At 41.9% G+C, this 15,278-nt stretch overlaps 1 protein-coding gene across 6 annotated transcripts in view; it reads left to right on the top strand.

Annotated features, from left to right (window-relative positions):
* The window catches only part of SPTBN1 (spectrin beta, non-erythrocytic 1), a 136,357-nt gene that overhangs the window by 83,289 nt on the left and 37,790 nt on the right, over positions 1-15,278 (top strand). For all 6 annotated transcript variants that reach the window (XM_030023365.2, XM_030023367.1, XM_030023368.2 and 3 more), the window contains 11 exons: positions 3,347-3,520; positions 4,847-4,938; positions 6,089-6,169; positions 6,975-7,090; positions 8,127-8,239; positions 8,870-9,057; positions 10,079-10,196; positions 11,596-11,754; positions 12,371-12,673; positions 13,495-13,648; positions 14,346-15,216. In XM_030023365.2, coding sequence (XP_029879225.1) covers positions 3,347-3,520; positions 4,847-4,938; positions 6,089-6,169; positions 6,975-7,090; positions 8,127-8,239; positions 8,870-9,057; positions 10,079-10,196; positions 11,596-11,754; positions 12,371-12,673; positions 13,495-13,648; positions 14,346-15,216 — 2,369 coding nt within the window. The remainder of the gene's footprint in view (positions 1-3,346; positions 3,521-4,846; positions 4,939-6,088; positions 6,170-6,974; positions 7,091-8,126; positions 8,240-8,869; positions 9,058-10,078; positions 10,197-11,595; positions 11,755-12,370; positions 12,674-13,494; positions 13,649-14,345; positions 15,217-15,278) is intronic.

The following is a 15,278-nucleotide window of genomic DNA, read 5'->3' as shown; positions in this document are numbered from 1 at the left end:
CTTGCTGCATGATTCATTTACGTTTTTCACTCCAGGTTTTGAAAAATGCAAACAGAGCTTACGCAGCTGTTCGGGTGGGGAGGGTGCAGAAGCCACCCGGTGAGACTGCTGGATCTGCACTTGCATCATCGTTTGCGTATCACATTGGCAGCTGCCTGCACCACCGCAAATTCTTTTTGTAGCTTCGTTATCTCAGGATGGAGGACAGTAGTCTCTGTTTGAACAGTACATTCCACCACACCTTCCTGTGCAAACAAGAATACAGATAACGCAATGCACTAAACCTTGAGACAATTACGCACACCAAAAATATTCCAGGAGGATCTGCACGTAGCATCCACTTGCTGATGTTCTCCAGCCTTTTGGAATTTATTTTAGGTGGTATTGGTTAGGTTCTGACATCTCCGTGACACCCAGGCAGAAATCTAAAGGCAGTATCTTATGCAGAAAGCTTAAAATCAAGACAAGAAACATCAAATGGTAAGAAAGCAATAAACAAATGCAGAAACTAGCCTGGATAATTATTTTAATATGGTGTGTTTACTGAAGCAGTAGAACAAACAGGAATTTTCTTCTCACTTTTGAAACTGGGATTCAGACTCTGGAGCTGGAGCCATATGCCTGTGGAGCGGAGCCTGGGATCTAGGATACTAATCAGGGAAGCAGGACTGCTGTTTGCCCTCTATAACACCTCCAGCCTCACTTGCACAAACCCTGCATTTTTCAAAAGCTGTTGTGACTTTTAATGATGAAAACCCAGAGTCCTTGAAGGTGTGTTGGAGAAACTCAAAATGAGAGCGTCCAATAAGGGCAACAGCTACATCTTCCTGTCTTTGCTCGGCTTGATTCCTAATCCTAGTGTTTAGTCCAGACCTTACTGCATCAGGTCCTCTGGGCAGCACAGTATTTGGAAAGAAAGTGATAGCATGCAATAGTCTCACTGAGCAAAGCGGAAAAGAATCCAGCCAGTGTGAAAAGACAGTTGTAATTTTGTTTGCACATACTGTTAACTAGCTTCTCCCGAACAGAAAAATAAAGCTGAGAATTGTTTTCAGCATAAAATTAAACATTTAGCTCAGTTTCTTCCATAGCTATATAAAGGATTACTAAATTCCTTACAACTCCTGGATGCTCAAAGGTCAAACTGTTTAAGCAGATACTCTGTAGTGAGTTCTGTCACGTTTTCTGTTGGAAAAGGCAAGATTTTTGATGTAAAACATTTTCCTGATAATGTGCATGTGAAAGACACTGAGTTGAGGTAAATACAATAAAGGATGCATTCAGTGCGTGTGCTTTCCCTCTGGTTAATTTCTGGATCTGCGTTAGCCCAGCGAAGGCGAAAGTTGCGTTTCACTGTGTCTCATCTTGAGGCTGTGCAGGAGTGTGGCAAGCGCAGCCACACCTTGTACAAATTGGACTCAGACGCCTCTTCCTCTTTTTGTTGCAGAATGGTGGGTTAAACTGTATGGCCTGCCTGGGTGGAGGGACAGAAAAATTGAACCTTCTGTCTTCTTGGAGCGCCCAACATTTTTTTGGCTGGGCGGCACTGTTGTTCTCATCCGTGCAGAAATTTGAAGTGCCTTCTTGGACCGTTAATAAATCTGCCACTGCTGCTTAGAAAGGGCCAGTTGTTCCCATGTTTTGGGAACACCATCGTAAAAGCCAGCACACCTTGTGAAGCTGCTCTCAGGCTCTCAGGTGTGGCAATGGGCTGGATCGAGTTGTGGGCCGGGCAGCTGTGGGCCGCAGCCTCGCCTCTGCCTTCCCCCGCAGCTGGGCACTCCCTCTCCCCTCCTGGGAACAGCCTTCCTACCTGTATTTTGCAAGATTAAATTAAACCCATGGTCCAGCTTACCACGCTGGTGGGTGACTGATGGTACCAGCAAAAGGATGGATCCCGGATTGTCCCTGCTGATAGCGAGGGATCTCCGTCTGGTTTCAGCCCACCACGTAACCTCACTCTTGCTCCCACTCACGCTATGGCTCTTCTCCCTGTACTTGGCAGTATTTGGGGTGTATGGTATGTGTATAGGGTATACATGCCATTTGTGCCTCTTTGGAGGGACTTTTATATCCAAAAGCAGCAGCAGGTTCCTGGAAATTTTCGCCCTTGCTGGGAGTTACGGGTTGACTTTCTCTGCATTGTTACCCAGCCTCTGGAGGAGAACTGTGCTAACTGAAAGCTGAAGTGAAACTAATGATCTCAGGGGTTTACATGTCCTGAAGGGTATCTTTCCAGCAAGTGTTTCATCTTTGTGACACACCGTTATACAGGCTGCTGTTTCTAGGGACCATAATATGGCTCCGGCTGAAACTCTTCCCCTTGAATGCAGTCTGAGGCAAGGATTTTGCCTGAGCTATTTCCACAGCCAGTTATTATGTTTGCTGCAGAAAACAAGGAAATTATGTCAATTAATAGTCTGGCTGAGTACCTTTGGTGACATCTCAGTGAGCACTGAACAGGCTATTCAGCTGTAATCCTTATCTGCAGAACAAAGTTGCTTTAATTTTATTCAGTTTTACAGTGGACTTCTACATGCTGTTAATATATTCATGGCTTTTTTCATTTGCACTGGGCCATTATAAAATTTGTTATGTTGGTGTGGCTGATTTTTTTATTCATGTTTTTACTTTCTTTTCCTATGAAGAAATTGTTTGGAATAAATCTCTTCTGTTATTTTCATAACACTTATCCTACTTCAACTGTCAAAAAAACCCCAATGACATTTCTTTCTCAAGGAGTTTTTTTGGGTAGCTTTTGGCCAAATCCGAGCTGCCTTTATGGAGAGCATGTATCTGTGTTTACAGATACTCTCTGGAGCATTCATTACCAATTCCCTCTATTGCATGCATATGCCAGTTACCAGTTTGTTTCATATCTTTATCTTTGCAGAATCTTCTTTTTAAGTGTGGAAGAACTTGTACTGGAGGAAAAAAAGCTTCTTGGGAAAATGTAACAGGTGTGGCATGAACTTAACAAAATAAATTGTCTTCCAGCTAGTAAATGAATATACTAGGCAGAAAAAATGAAGAAAGTGAGCAAGCAAAATACTTCAAAAGGGAAATGAAATTGGCGCCCAGTATGTATGGCTGAGGCCTAGGACATAGGCATTTCTTCTATGAGTTTGACACATGCTACCGTTATCCTTGTGTAAATGTGCTGTAAGATGCAAGGAGCGGTTTTGTCCATTGAATTTGAAGAACAAATGCGTACTGTATTGCTGGCTGGGAGTGGCCAATGTGACTGACTCACCTGCCTGGACCGAGGAGTTAAAAAGCACTTTTTGGTTTTTTTTTCCTTCCGCCTACAGTAATACTCTTTTTTTTTTTCCCTTTTACCTTCTAGCCTAAACCAACTAAGGGAAGGATGCGCATCCATTGCCTGGAAAATGTTGATAAAGCCCTCCAGTTCCTGAAAGAGCAAAGAGTGCACCTAGAAAACATGGGATCTCATGACATTGTGGATGGGAATCACAGGCTGACACTTGGTCTTATTTGGACTATTATCCTGAGATTCCAGGTAAAGATGTATATGTACACAGATACACACACGTTTGAGTTTTCCATACTTGTTTGTAATACACTCCATTGTGCTTTTTAAGAGTGGAGTGCTCCCAGGCCCTCCAAGGTGATGGGAGTGAAAAGTGCTTAGCATCTGACAGGATGTGCTCCAGACCTAAGGGGAGAGGATAAATTAGTCTTTGTGGTGCTGCTGATCTGTAGTGGCAGCCAATGGGAGTTTCCTGTGTGGAGAGTCATGTGGTTTTATTTTGAAATTACTAATAAATATGAAGCTCCAGTCATAGACCTATATGCTCTTGCAGACCTAGGAGGAAATGGTACCCTCAGCTGCTCTTCACCTCTGTGGTGATTATGATTGATGTGGCTGACTTTGCACTGAAGCGGATTAAGGGTGCCCACAGGAATTGTTTTAGTGTCCTAGCTAAAGGCTGATATTTCTTGTTTTCCAGCAAGTTGCACATTGGTCTTTGCCCTCAGTTAAAAAAGGCTGGAAAGTCCCTTTGCAGAAAGGATAATAAATTTGTATAATAAATATATCATTTATAAGAAATAACATAGTAATAAATGTTCAATAAATTTAACATTCTCTTAATTTTGGTGTTGCTCAGTGTTTTCCTAATATGAAAGTGTCTGCCTAATTTTCAGTGACAGCAGAGGAACTTCACTGAAGCTATGATATTCTTTGTAAAAAGCAGTGAACTATGTCCATAAAATGAGATATATTTGTCCATACGAATTAAAAAGTGGTTTCCTCCCTGCCCCGCCCCCCCCCCCCCCCCCCCTTTTTTTTTTTCCCTTTTTCCTCTTTTTAAAAACTGGATAATAGCCTAGAATCTGGAGTATAGAGTTGTGATGCTGCTAAGGGCAAACACTATTTCCTCCAAGCTTGAAGTTCCAAAATTGTTTGCTTCTACGAAACTCCTCGTTAGCTTTTGCCTGTGGATCCCCTCACGAGGACCCCTACCTGCTGCACCCCCTTGACTCCTGTGTGTGCTCGGCATCCTGCAGGAGACAGGGTGAACCCATAATGCTGTATAGGGCAGGGTTTGCCTTGCCAGTTGGAAATAAATTTTCTCGTGGAGTTTAAACTGTTTTGTCAATGGACTAAACAAAGAGTAATCCTCCAGTAAAATAAGGGCAGATGAAGCTTTCATTTGACATGAATGCTCTTAAATGAGGAAAAGCATTCATCTACTTCCACCTTGCCTGTCATCATAGATCTCCTTTGTTACTTACATTCTGATATAATTCCTTTCATCTTTTCAAAGAAGCCAAACACTGTGTTTTCTCAGAGAAATATTTAAACTTTCTATGTTAATTTTAGATCCAAGATATCAGTGTTGAAACTGAGGACAACAAGGAGAAGAAATCTGCTAAAGATGCTTTGCTTTTGTGGTGCCAGATGAAGACAGCTGGGTGAGTGTGGATTAAGTGAATATCTCTAAAGCTCTTACAGCATTTTGAGTTTTCATTGAAATAATTTTAAATGGGCAACCACATATCTCTCCCTAAGTGGATTCAACCAAAAGTGAATTGATGTTTACAAGTCAGAAAATTCTGAATTTATTATAATGATGCTGTGCAATAAACATACCAATCTGATAATCCATGAATAGATAGTAATATGCTGACACTTTTTCACCCTGCTCTGAAGAAATAACGATGCTTCATATGTTTGCCACCAACTTTTCCCTCTTTACATATATATGGAAATATTTCTACAACGTCTTTCTCTGACAGTAACTTTCTTGCATAGTTAAATATCCCTCTGTAGAGATTCAATACGTTTCCCCCAGGAAACTTGGATGTCCCTGTGACGACTTGGGGCACTTCAGTATTATAGTGGTACTTCATCATCTTCTTCCAAGAACTCTTATGGAAGTGGTTTGTGAGTAGCCTGAAATTTCTGGAGACTTGCAAAATACCCAGATCACCGAACAAATTAATTCTGCATTTGTGTACCCATTGGGCACAAAGCTGGCTATCATATGTGCTTCGATTAAAAGTCAGATGGTGACTAGGGTCAGTCTTTGAAGATGCGTTGGGACAGCAGACGATTTCGTGGAAAACTTAATGTATCACCACTCCGGTGGCACCTGCAGCCATCAGAAAAGGTTTTACTCAGCTCTGTTCCTCCAGCTGTTCCTGCTCTTCTCTTGAACTTGGTATTTTGAGTACCTGAAAATAATTCTTTGCCAGCAGCTAAATCAGGAGCAAGCTTTAGACTTGCAGGGATTTGAAACCTCACAGGCTGCAGGTTGGGCAGCAAGTTATAAAAAGTAACTTCAAGTGATTACTTCAAAGGCCATTTAGAGCTGTTGTCTGGAATGCATATCAATTCTGTGGGGTTTACAGGGGTAAATGAGATGCAGTTACCTCTAGTGTCAGTCTCTGATTAGAGAACAGTCATTCATGATGATAGATCATCCGTCGTGGGATAGTAATATCCCACCCTTAGGTTTACAATAAATGTGTCACTCTTGCAACCAGCTTTTAGTGACAGAGTGTGCAGAGCTGCAGCAGGGATGCTATACTGATTACACTCTCTTTGGTTTTTTTCTGCCAGTTACCCCAATGTCAACATTCACAACTTTACAACAAGCTGGAGGGACGGCATGGCTTTCAATGCACTAATACATAAGCACAGGTATGCACGGGTAAATGTCTTTATGGATTTTGAAAGCTTGGGCTGTTGCAGTGTGCAGTGGGTTTTGCAGTTACCTTGCAGCTTGATTTTAAAATCTGTGGAGAGGAGGAAGTTGAAGAATTGCTGTGAGTTTTACAGCAACTTGCCTTGCTTTAGAGCTTTACAGCTCTTGCGGTCACTGTGAGCTCATCTGGGCAACAACTTCTCGCATCACAAGTCAAAACAGGTTGCGTTTGGTTTCAAGAGAATAAATTGTACGCGTGATTGTTTTAGTTTGTGACTGACCAGGTTGAAAGAAAAGTTCTTGTACCTTATTGAGTAACTGATGGTCGGGTCTGGTTACCTAGAGTTCAGAGGTGGGAGGGGAGGACCACACACAATAGCAGCCTGGAGGGGAAAGAAGTCCCAGCGCAGAGATGACAAAATCTGGTGCTAGACTGACATGGCTGGGGATGCTGCTCATTGGCAAGCTCAGTTGAAGTTACTGGGACGGCTTGCACGCTTACATGGGCATGAGGAGGGACTGCGTGACCACAACTTTGTTCCTTTCTTCTCCAGGGTCACCTTTACTGCTGTTAAGCTATCCTCCATTTTTTCCCATTGGCTAGGTTCTGCCATGGCATGTGCTAGGCATTACTTCATTCCTTTAATATTGCCGTTGAAATGCACAGGGCTACTGGGCAAGCGAAACCTTGGCAGCATGAGGGGCCAGGTTTTCTGAGGATTGCAGATTTCAGTTCATTTCTTATTTGAGGGTGGTTTCACTGTGCTTTGGGAAATCTAAAGAATTTTCCATCCTGTCTAGGCCTGATCTGATTGATTTTGACAAGCTGAAGAAATCAAATGCACACTACAATCTGCAGAATGCTTTTAACCTTGCAGAACAACACCTTGGTCTTACTAAGCTCCTGGACCCCGAGGGTAAGAATTCCTGCAGTTTCAGCACTTCACCACTCTTTGTGGGCTCTTTTCTCCCACCCCTCCTTGTCGCAGGGCACAGCTTTGTAAAAGCTTTTTGTGTTAAAGAGCAGCTGGATGCTGCTGACTCACCTGGTGATACAGCCAGAGAGGGAAGGAGAGAATGCAGGATGTCTCCTGCAGAGGACTGAACACCGGTAGCACAAGAGCCCTTAATCCTGTGTTTATTTTCCCCCATCTGACAAGATCACTGGACTGGCTATGTATACATAAAATTATTCCAGTTAGAGGCAACCTTCTGATCTGCTCTGAGAAACACTTTCTGTGAGCTGGAAGGTGAATGATGTGGATTTCAGCCAATAGTTAGCAACTTCTTTCACAGACTGTCGGTGAGTTTTAGTCTGTGCTTTCATGAGAGTGTGTATGCTCATGCATATTGGAAGGCACGCTCACAATCCTAGGACAAGAAACTTTCTTGTCACAGGGCAAATAGAGGCTATGTGTTTGGGAGAGTTTCTTCTTGCTTATTTTCCAGTGCCTCAGAATTGCTTCAGGAAAGGAAATAATTCGTTTTCCATCTGTATCTCTCAGAAGGTTTGCTTGGACAGACATACAATTAGGTTTGAATTCCTCTCTCCAAATACTGGTATAGCATCAAAGTTCTCAAATAACAGTAGTTCTGTCAACTCACACAGACGCTAGAGAAGTTACTTGGCTGCACAAGCTGTGGCAAAGTCTGGAGCCTGACTCCAAGACCCAAAGGCCCCTAGCCCACAGAGGCGTACTTTAACCACAGTCCTCACTAAGACAAAGAGATAAAGGGGCACTTAGTGACAGAGTTCAAAACTGTGCAACACCAAGTAACCCAGAACCAGTCCAAAGCTGCTGAATTTATTTCCGATTAGGACAAATCTTAGGAGCTGAACTGCCACTGAACCTATCTCTCTGACTCTTAAATGCATCCTTGTTGCATTATTAGCTTTGTTGTTTTAACCTATGCACCCTCAGTATGCTAAGACAACTCTTGTTTGGTTTGCAGATATCAGTGTTGATCATCCTGATGAAAAGTCAATCATCACCTATGTGGTGACATATTACCACTACTTCTCCAAGATGAAAGCTTTAGCTGTTGAAGGAAAACGTATCGGAAAGGTTTGCAAGTTCAAATTATAAATTGTTATAAAGCAGTTGAAATCTTTCTGAGGTTTTTTTTTTTTCCTCTTGGGTGTTATTTTTTTAAGAGTCCACTGTATGGTAGTTTGTAGTTTTGCTTTTGAACGTGTTTTGAATGTTAAGTATTCCCATATGATTGTGAGGAGTAGTTAATTTCCAGCTGCCTTGTATCAGAAAACATTTGGCCACTGTTTTATTTTTCCTTGTTAATTTTGCATCATTGCTGCTTTTCCTTTCTCATTAACTGCTCCTCCCCCTCTGGGTCCTCTGTCTCTTCTGGAGCCCAGAAAAGTCCCTCATTTAAAAAATGTGCAGTCATTCGCTGCCCTTTGGCAAAGTTGCCCCCGTTTTTACAGCTGGCAGACTGAACATGAATCATTTTGTAAGCCTCAGCTCTGTCCCTCTATTGCCGTGGGATCATGGGAATTCACTGCTGAAAAATGCAAAGCCCTCATTCCTCAGGGATCCCAGCCCCTGTGGCACTCAGGAGTGAGTGGTCCGATTCATAAGTCAAGTCTCCCAACAGTTTCTTTTATGTAGCTGGTTAGATTTAAATGACTGAAGAGCACTGCCCTTGTTATTCATGTTATGTTGTGCTGCTTGTTGCAGGTGCTTGACAATGCCATTGAAACGGAGAAAATGATTGAAAAATACGAATCGCTGGCTTCCGACCTCCTTGAGTGGATTGAGCAAACCATTATCATCCTCAACAATCGGAAATTTGCCAACTCGCTAGTTGGTGTGCAGCAGCAGCTGCAGGCATTCAACACTTACCGCACAGTAGAGAAACCACCCAAGTAATTTTAATCTTAGCTTAAAACAACAGTGGTCTTGTTTTCTTTAGTCAATCATTGATTTTTTTGAAAACAAACACATCCAAGTAATTTTAATCTTAGCTTAAGAATTTATTTTTCTGAAGAAACCCAGATATCATGTTTCTAATTGGCACTCATCATTACGCGGGGCCTGTTTGCTTTATGCTATTCAATGTGCAGATAATAACAATAAGAATAAAAAGTGTGTTGCCTGCAGGATCTCGGTGTCCTGGAAGCTGTCACTTCACTGAGACGCCTGCCTTATATTGAGTGGTAATAGCATACCATGTTAGTATAGTAATATCACCAGTCATGCTTGCTAGCAGTGTATAAAACCAGTACACTGCTATTAAAAGAATCTTACTGCTTATCCAAAATCAAGAGGAAGTATGTCTGGTTTAGCAAAACATAGCTGTGCTTACTAAAACTGATATAACCAAAACTGTGCAACTTATTTCTGGAAAGTTTCTTTTAGCATTATGATATCAGAACTGTTTATTATTTTTGTCCAATATAAGTTCTAATGGATAATAATCACAATCCAAAATATTACAGAGTATCCAGACATCTTCTAAAATTGCAGTCTATTCCCTAGCGCCTATGGAGTTTGTTTATTTCCCAGGCATACAACGCAGGGAAAACAGTGGGAAGAGTTTTATTGACTGCAGCGGGCTTTAAAAAAACCTTCAATTTCTTCAGTTGATAGAGTAAACTAGGGCAACGCACGTAGTAGAATAAAAAAAATGCAGTCTTCTGTCCCCCAAGGGGGTTTAGATTTAAACACACAGACAACTGACTTCTGTGAAGTTTCTTTTGCTGTTTGACCCAACTGGTTCCAGGGGATGTGTGGGCTATTTCAATTGCTTCCAGCTTCCACACAAGATGAAGGTGTTTATCTGAATGCTCCATTCATAATGTCAACATTTTAAGGAAGTGCTTTATAATACCTTAGTAGCAATGAAAGCTTTATTGTAACTCAATGGTTTTGCAAAATTTTGTTTAGATTTACAGAAAAAGGAAACCTAGAAGTGCTGCTTTTTACCATCCAAAGCAAAATGAGAGCCAACAATCAGAAAGTATACATGCCAAGGGAGGGAAAACTCATCTCTGACATTAACAAGGTAAACTAAGCTAGCTCCTCCTGTGCAACTAGGATTTTGTTGTTTTCTTTCAGTCTCTCTCTCAGTATACTTGAGAAGAAACACATTTGCTATCTCCAGCCTTGATGTGGGAGAACACAAGGGATGGGAGAGGTGGGGTGACCTTTTCTAATAGCTCAGACTCACTAATCTGAACTGAGTCCCTGGGTATCCTCAGCATCTGTAAGAGCTTCCACACTGGAAAAATGCTCAGTCACTCTGTGCAGGTGGTTATGGATCTAGTAGCCCTGCCTTGATCCTCTGGGGTCCTAGCTATTAGAGTTAATTGACAGAAAGTAGTAACATGATCTAGATATTGCAACCCTCCCCATTTGCCCTGCTGCCGGCAGTGTGGGAGAGTGAAGAAGTGCCATGACCAATGCTGTGGATTCCCTCTCAGGGTTTATGCAGCTATTTTTTATGCTGGTGCAGCTGGCAGAACAGCAGCAGAGCTGACAAGCTCTCTCAAGGATAACAAACAACGTAAAAGTGTGAGCTTTCCTCATTTGTGTTTGATCATGCTTGGCATTCCCAGAGCAGCTGTTGTGGGTGTCTGTGGCCTCGGTCTGCATCCTAGAGAGCAGTAAACTGCAGGGCTCTCCTGTTCGCATTAAGCCCCGTGCCTGTGAATGCCTAAAATACTTGGGTTTCAGGCAGTTTCACATCTGTTAGGATTTAGAAGAATCTAGGGTAGTTTGTGTTTAATTGTGGGTATTTTTGTTGCTTGTAAGAAGATCTGAAAGCTGATTAGCTGGCTTTCAACATGCTTCCAAGACTTTTTATTTTTGTAATATTAATGTCATGCATGTGAATAACTTTTGGCTTTGGGGAAAAAAGGACTTGTGTGCACCAGAAGTAACTGAATTCTGGAGTTATTTTCTTTTCCAAGGTGGATGTAATAAAGAGCAATTGTATGTTGATTTTAGAGGTGAGAGGGCATGAATCTCTTAATTCTCATTTCCTAAAGGAGGAGGATGGAATCTGCTTGTTTGGGAGTAGCACTCAGAATATTTTTTTTTTTTTTTTTTAACAAATACTCTCTTACACATTCAAGCCAGGTGGTTTGCTTGGGCTTTGTTGGAGGCAAAAACCAAATGAACTCGAGAAAATGTATCTGACAGAAACAACTCGTATACTCCTTGGTCAGAAAAATGAATGAATGAATTGAGAACAAATTTTAAGTCATGCGCTTATATTAGCAAACAAGTTGTAAGGCCAGCCAATGCAAACCAGATTTAATGGCATATAAATAAATAAGCCAGTTTTGTGAAACTTGGCTGTAGTGACTTCAGTCCTGATTTCATGTAAAGAAGATGTGATTTATCATAATCCTACAAGAATGCGTGTTTAGAAGACGCATGTTTTTTCTCCACGTCTTCAGGCCTGGGAAAGACTGGAAAAAGCTGAACATGAAAGAGAACTGGCACTGCGAAATGAGCTCATCAGACAAGAGAAACTGGAACAACTTGCACGCAGATTTGATCGCAAGGCAGCTATGAGAGAAACTTGGCTGAGTGAAAATCAACGTCTCGTTTCTCAGGTGCTTCTTTCAGAGATTGTCTGTGTGACTAAAATTATTCCCATGAGTAATTATAGGATACAGTTCTTGCAAAGAGAACACTTCCTCCCCTATGCCTCATATTTTACTGAATTACGTATATTTATATTTATTGTATGTATGTGCAAATGTATATTTAGTGTGTATGTGTATGTACTGTATGTCCTATCTTTAATGCATTTGGAATATCCCTTCCTTGAATCTACCAGTCTGTACTCAGCAGATATTGATGTGGAAATATCTATGCACAGTCAAGATTTTCTTTATCTGAATATTTTGGTCAATTCAGTGGAATTAGCCCAGGAATTAATTGTATTTTTTAATATTAGAGATGACTTAAAAAATATCCAAAGCCCCAGCCTAATCCTGATGGCCACCATGATTCTTGCCCCAAAGGCAGTAAATGATATCTCTGACTTTATCAGTGGTTCTCTGGTTATCAGAGGTCTCTCTGATTTTATTAAAGAAGACTTTTCAGAGCATTTTGAGATCCCAGATTTGCTAGCAAGTGTATTCTGCACAATCAGAACTCATGTTATGAGCAGTAGGGCTTTTTTCCTCAGCAGGCATTGCTGAAGAATCATCTCTGTCTTTACAGGATAATTTTGGCTTTGACCTTCCAGCAGTAGAAGCCGCAACAAAGAAGCACGAGGCCATTGAAACAGACATTGCAGCATATGAAGAACGAGTCCAGGCCGTGGTTGCGGTTGCAAAGGAGCTTGAGACTGAAAATTACCATGATATCAAACGCATTACTGCCAGAAAGGACAATGTTATACGCCTATGGGAGTATCTCCTGGAGTTGCTCAGGGCACGGAGACAGCGGCTAGAGATGAATCTTGGTCTGCAAAAGATTTTCCAGGAAATGCTGTACATTATGGACTGGATGGATGAGATGAAGGTAGGTGTTTAGCCATTTAAGAACGTAGCCCAAATATTCTGGAGAGGTGTAGATGTCCTTTTCTGTAAATTTTTAACATTCATTTTGCCCCTCTGGTTTAATAGACAAATGCAGAAGATCCACATTCAAGAGCAGTGAACAAATTCCTTATACCTTATGATGATTTTTAAAAAATAAAGATTAAAAACAAGTAAGGAGAAAGAACAAGGTCGCTCCTATAAAAAGCTACTTTTCAGCTTCATGCCTCTGTCATAAGGGCCAGAGGCTTTGGTCACAGTGCTTGGGTAAGCATGACGATTTTGGTGAAAGGGACTTAAATAATCTCTCTTCATCACAATTTACATGGGGAACAAGTCACCTCTTCACCTCTGTGCTTTAAAAAGCATGAATTTCTTCCTGTCTGTTCTCCTGGGATCTGGGAAAGGAGAGGACCATGACTTTATTCTCATCCATCAGCCAGCAGAACTTGGAAGCTGTTGGAGGAAAGAAAGATGTGTGTAGCTCAGTGGCAGCTCACAGCACCTGGACTGAGTGCTTTTCATTGGTCCTGCTGAGCTAACTTAGCTTCTCATCATCCTAGACTTCGAACTACATTAAAGAGCAGTCAAGTTCTTCATGGTTGCCAGTGAATTTAAAAATATTGGCTCAATTTCTTATCAGCCATGTCTCCATACGTTTGAAATAGCTCTCCTTACAGCCCTGGAGTTTCTCTGGACTTAAATCAATGTAACAACAGAGAACAGTGTTAACGCCTGGAGTCACTAAGAAACAAACATCTTGTGGCCTTCAGCCCGTTTTACTTGTCTTTTACATTTTGATAGGTGCTTCTGCTGTCGCAAGACTATGGCAAACATTTGTTAGGAGTTGAAGACCTGTTGCAGAAACATGCTCTTGTGGAAGCTGACATTGCTATTCAGGCTGAGAGAGTGAGAGGGGTCAATGCATCTGCTCAGAAGTTTGCCACTGATGGAGAAGGTAACTAGCAGCCAATGTGTCCTTCTTTGTCTTAATTACGTATGAGGTTATCTATGAGCCTCATTAGTTCTGCAAGGCACGTTAGGTTAAATTCAGCACCAGAATAAGAGAATCCAGCTTCATTTGTTCCTTCTTTACTCACTGTGTCAATGATTAATTTGTCCAGGTATCTGCTCAAGAATTAATTGTGGCATAGTGTTTTGCATGGGATGTCACACTTCTGACCAGCAGCTGCTGTATCTTTGTAATAGTCACCATTAGTTCCCCATTCTGTGTTTCTAATGCCAACAATACAAATTATTGGACCCAGTCTGATATTGTCCCAATTTATGCTCAATAAAAGCAATTCCACTAAACCAGTGACATTAACTAGAGTAAATGATGTTCATGTTGTGCAGTTTTATGTATGAAGCTGGTATAAATCTGGAGTAGTGAATTTTGTTTCACTGAAAACAGTCATGAATATCTTCCCTTTTGGGTTTTTTGTCTTTATGCAAAGAACAGTATTTTCTGATCTGTGTTATTGTATGGTGGAGCTTGGATAGCTCACACTCACTTTCAGGAGACTAACTATGAATTCTTTTACATAAACTTTGTAGATGGAATGAACAGGAATTAAGAGCCCTGTGTATGCCCCAGCTGTAGAGATGAAAATGCATCAGTCCGAGTTGTAATGTACATTCTCTTATCTGAACAGGTTACAAACCATGTGACCCGCAGGTTATCAGGGACCGTGTCGCTCACATGGAGTTCTGTTACCAAGAGCTGTGCCAGCTCGCAGCTGAGCGCCGGGCCCGCTTGGAGGAGTCTCGGCGCCTCTGGAAATTCTTCTGGGAAATGGCTGAGGAAGAGGGTTGGATCAGGGAGAAGGAACAGATCCTGTCCTCTGATGACTATGGGAAGGACCTAACCAGTGTTGTCCGTCTCTTGAGTAAACATAAGGCGTTTGAAGACGAAATGAGTGGTCGTAGTGGCCACTTTCAGCAGGCGATAAAAGAAGGTGAAGACATGATTGCGGAGGAGCATTTTGGGTCTGAGAAAATCAGAGAAAGAATTAAGGATATCCGGGAGCAGTGGGCTAATTTGGAACAGTTATCTGCCATTAGGAAGAAGCGCCTGGAGGAAGCCTCTCTCCTTCACCAGTTCCAGGCTGATGCTGATGACATTGATGCATGGATGTTGGACATCCTCAAAATTGTCTCTAGCAATGATGTTGGCCACGATGAATATTCTACTCAGTCCTTGGTCAAGAAACACAAAGATGTGGCTGAAGAGATTGCAAGCTACCGGCCAACCATTGACTCACTTCACGAACAAGCAAAGGCCCTACCACAGGAACATGCTGGATCTCCAGATGTGCAAGGCAGATTGTCCGGAATAGAGGAAAGATACAAAGAGGTTGCTGAGCTGACTCGGCTGCGTAAACAGGCTTTGCAGGATACCCTTGCTCTTTATAAGATGTTCAGTGAGGCAGATGCTTGTGAGCTTTGGATTGATGAAAAGGAGAAGTGGCTGAATAATATGCAGATTCCAGAGAAGCTGGAGGACCTGGAAGTGATCCAGCACAGGTGAGAATGCCTTTACCAGGAAGTTTGGGGAATATTGGGTGGAAGTTTTTTTTACACCGGCT

This window comes from Aquila chrysaetos, chromosome 8 (assembly GCF_900496995.4).
Source record: "Aquila chrysaetos chrysaetos chromosome 8, bAquChr1.4, whole genome shotgun sequence".
NCBI lineage: Eukaryota > Metazoa > Chordata > Aves > Accipitriformes > Accipitridae > Aquila > Aquila chrysaetos.
Note: the sequence above shows the minus strand (reverse complement) of the source record. Positions and strands in the feature narration are given on the sequence as shown.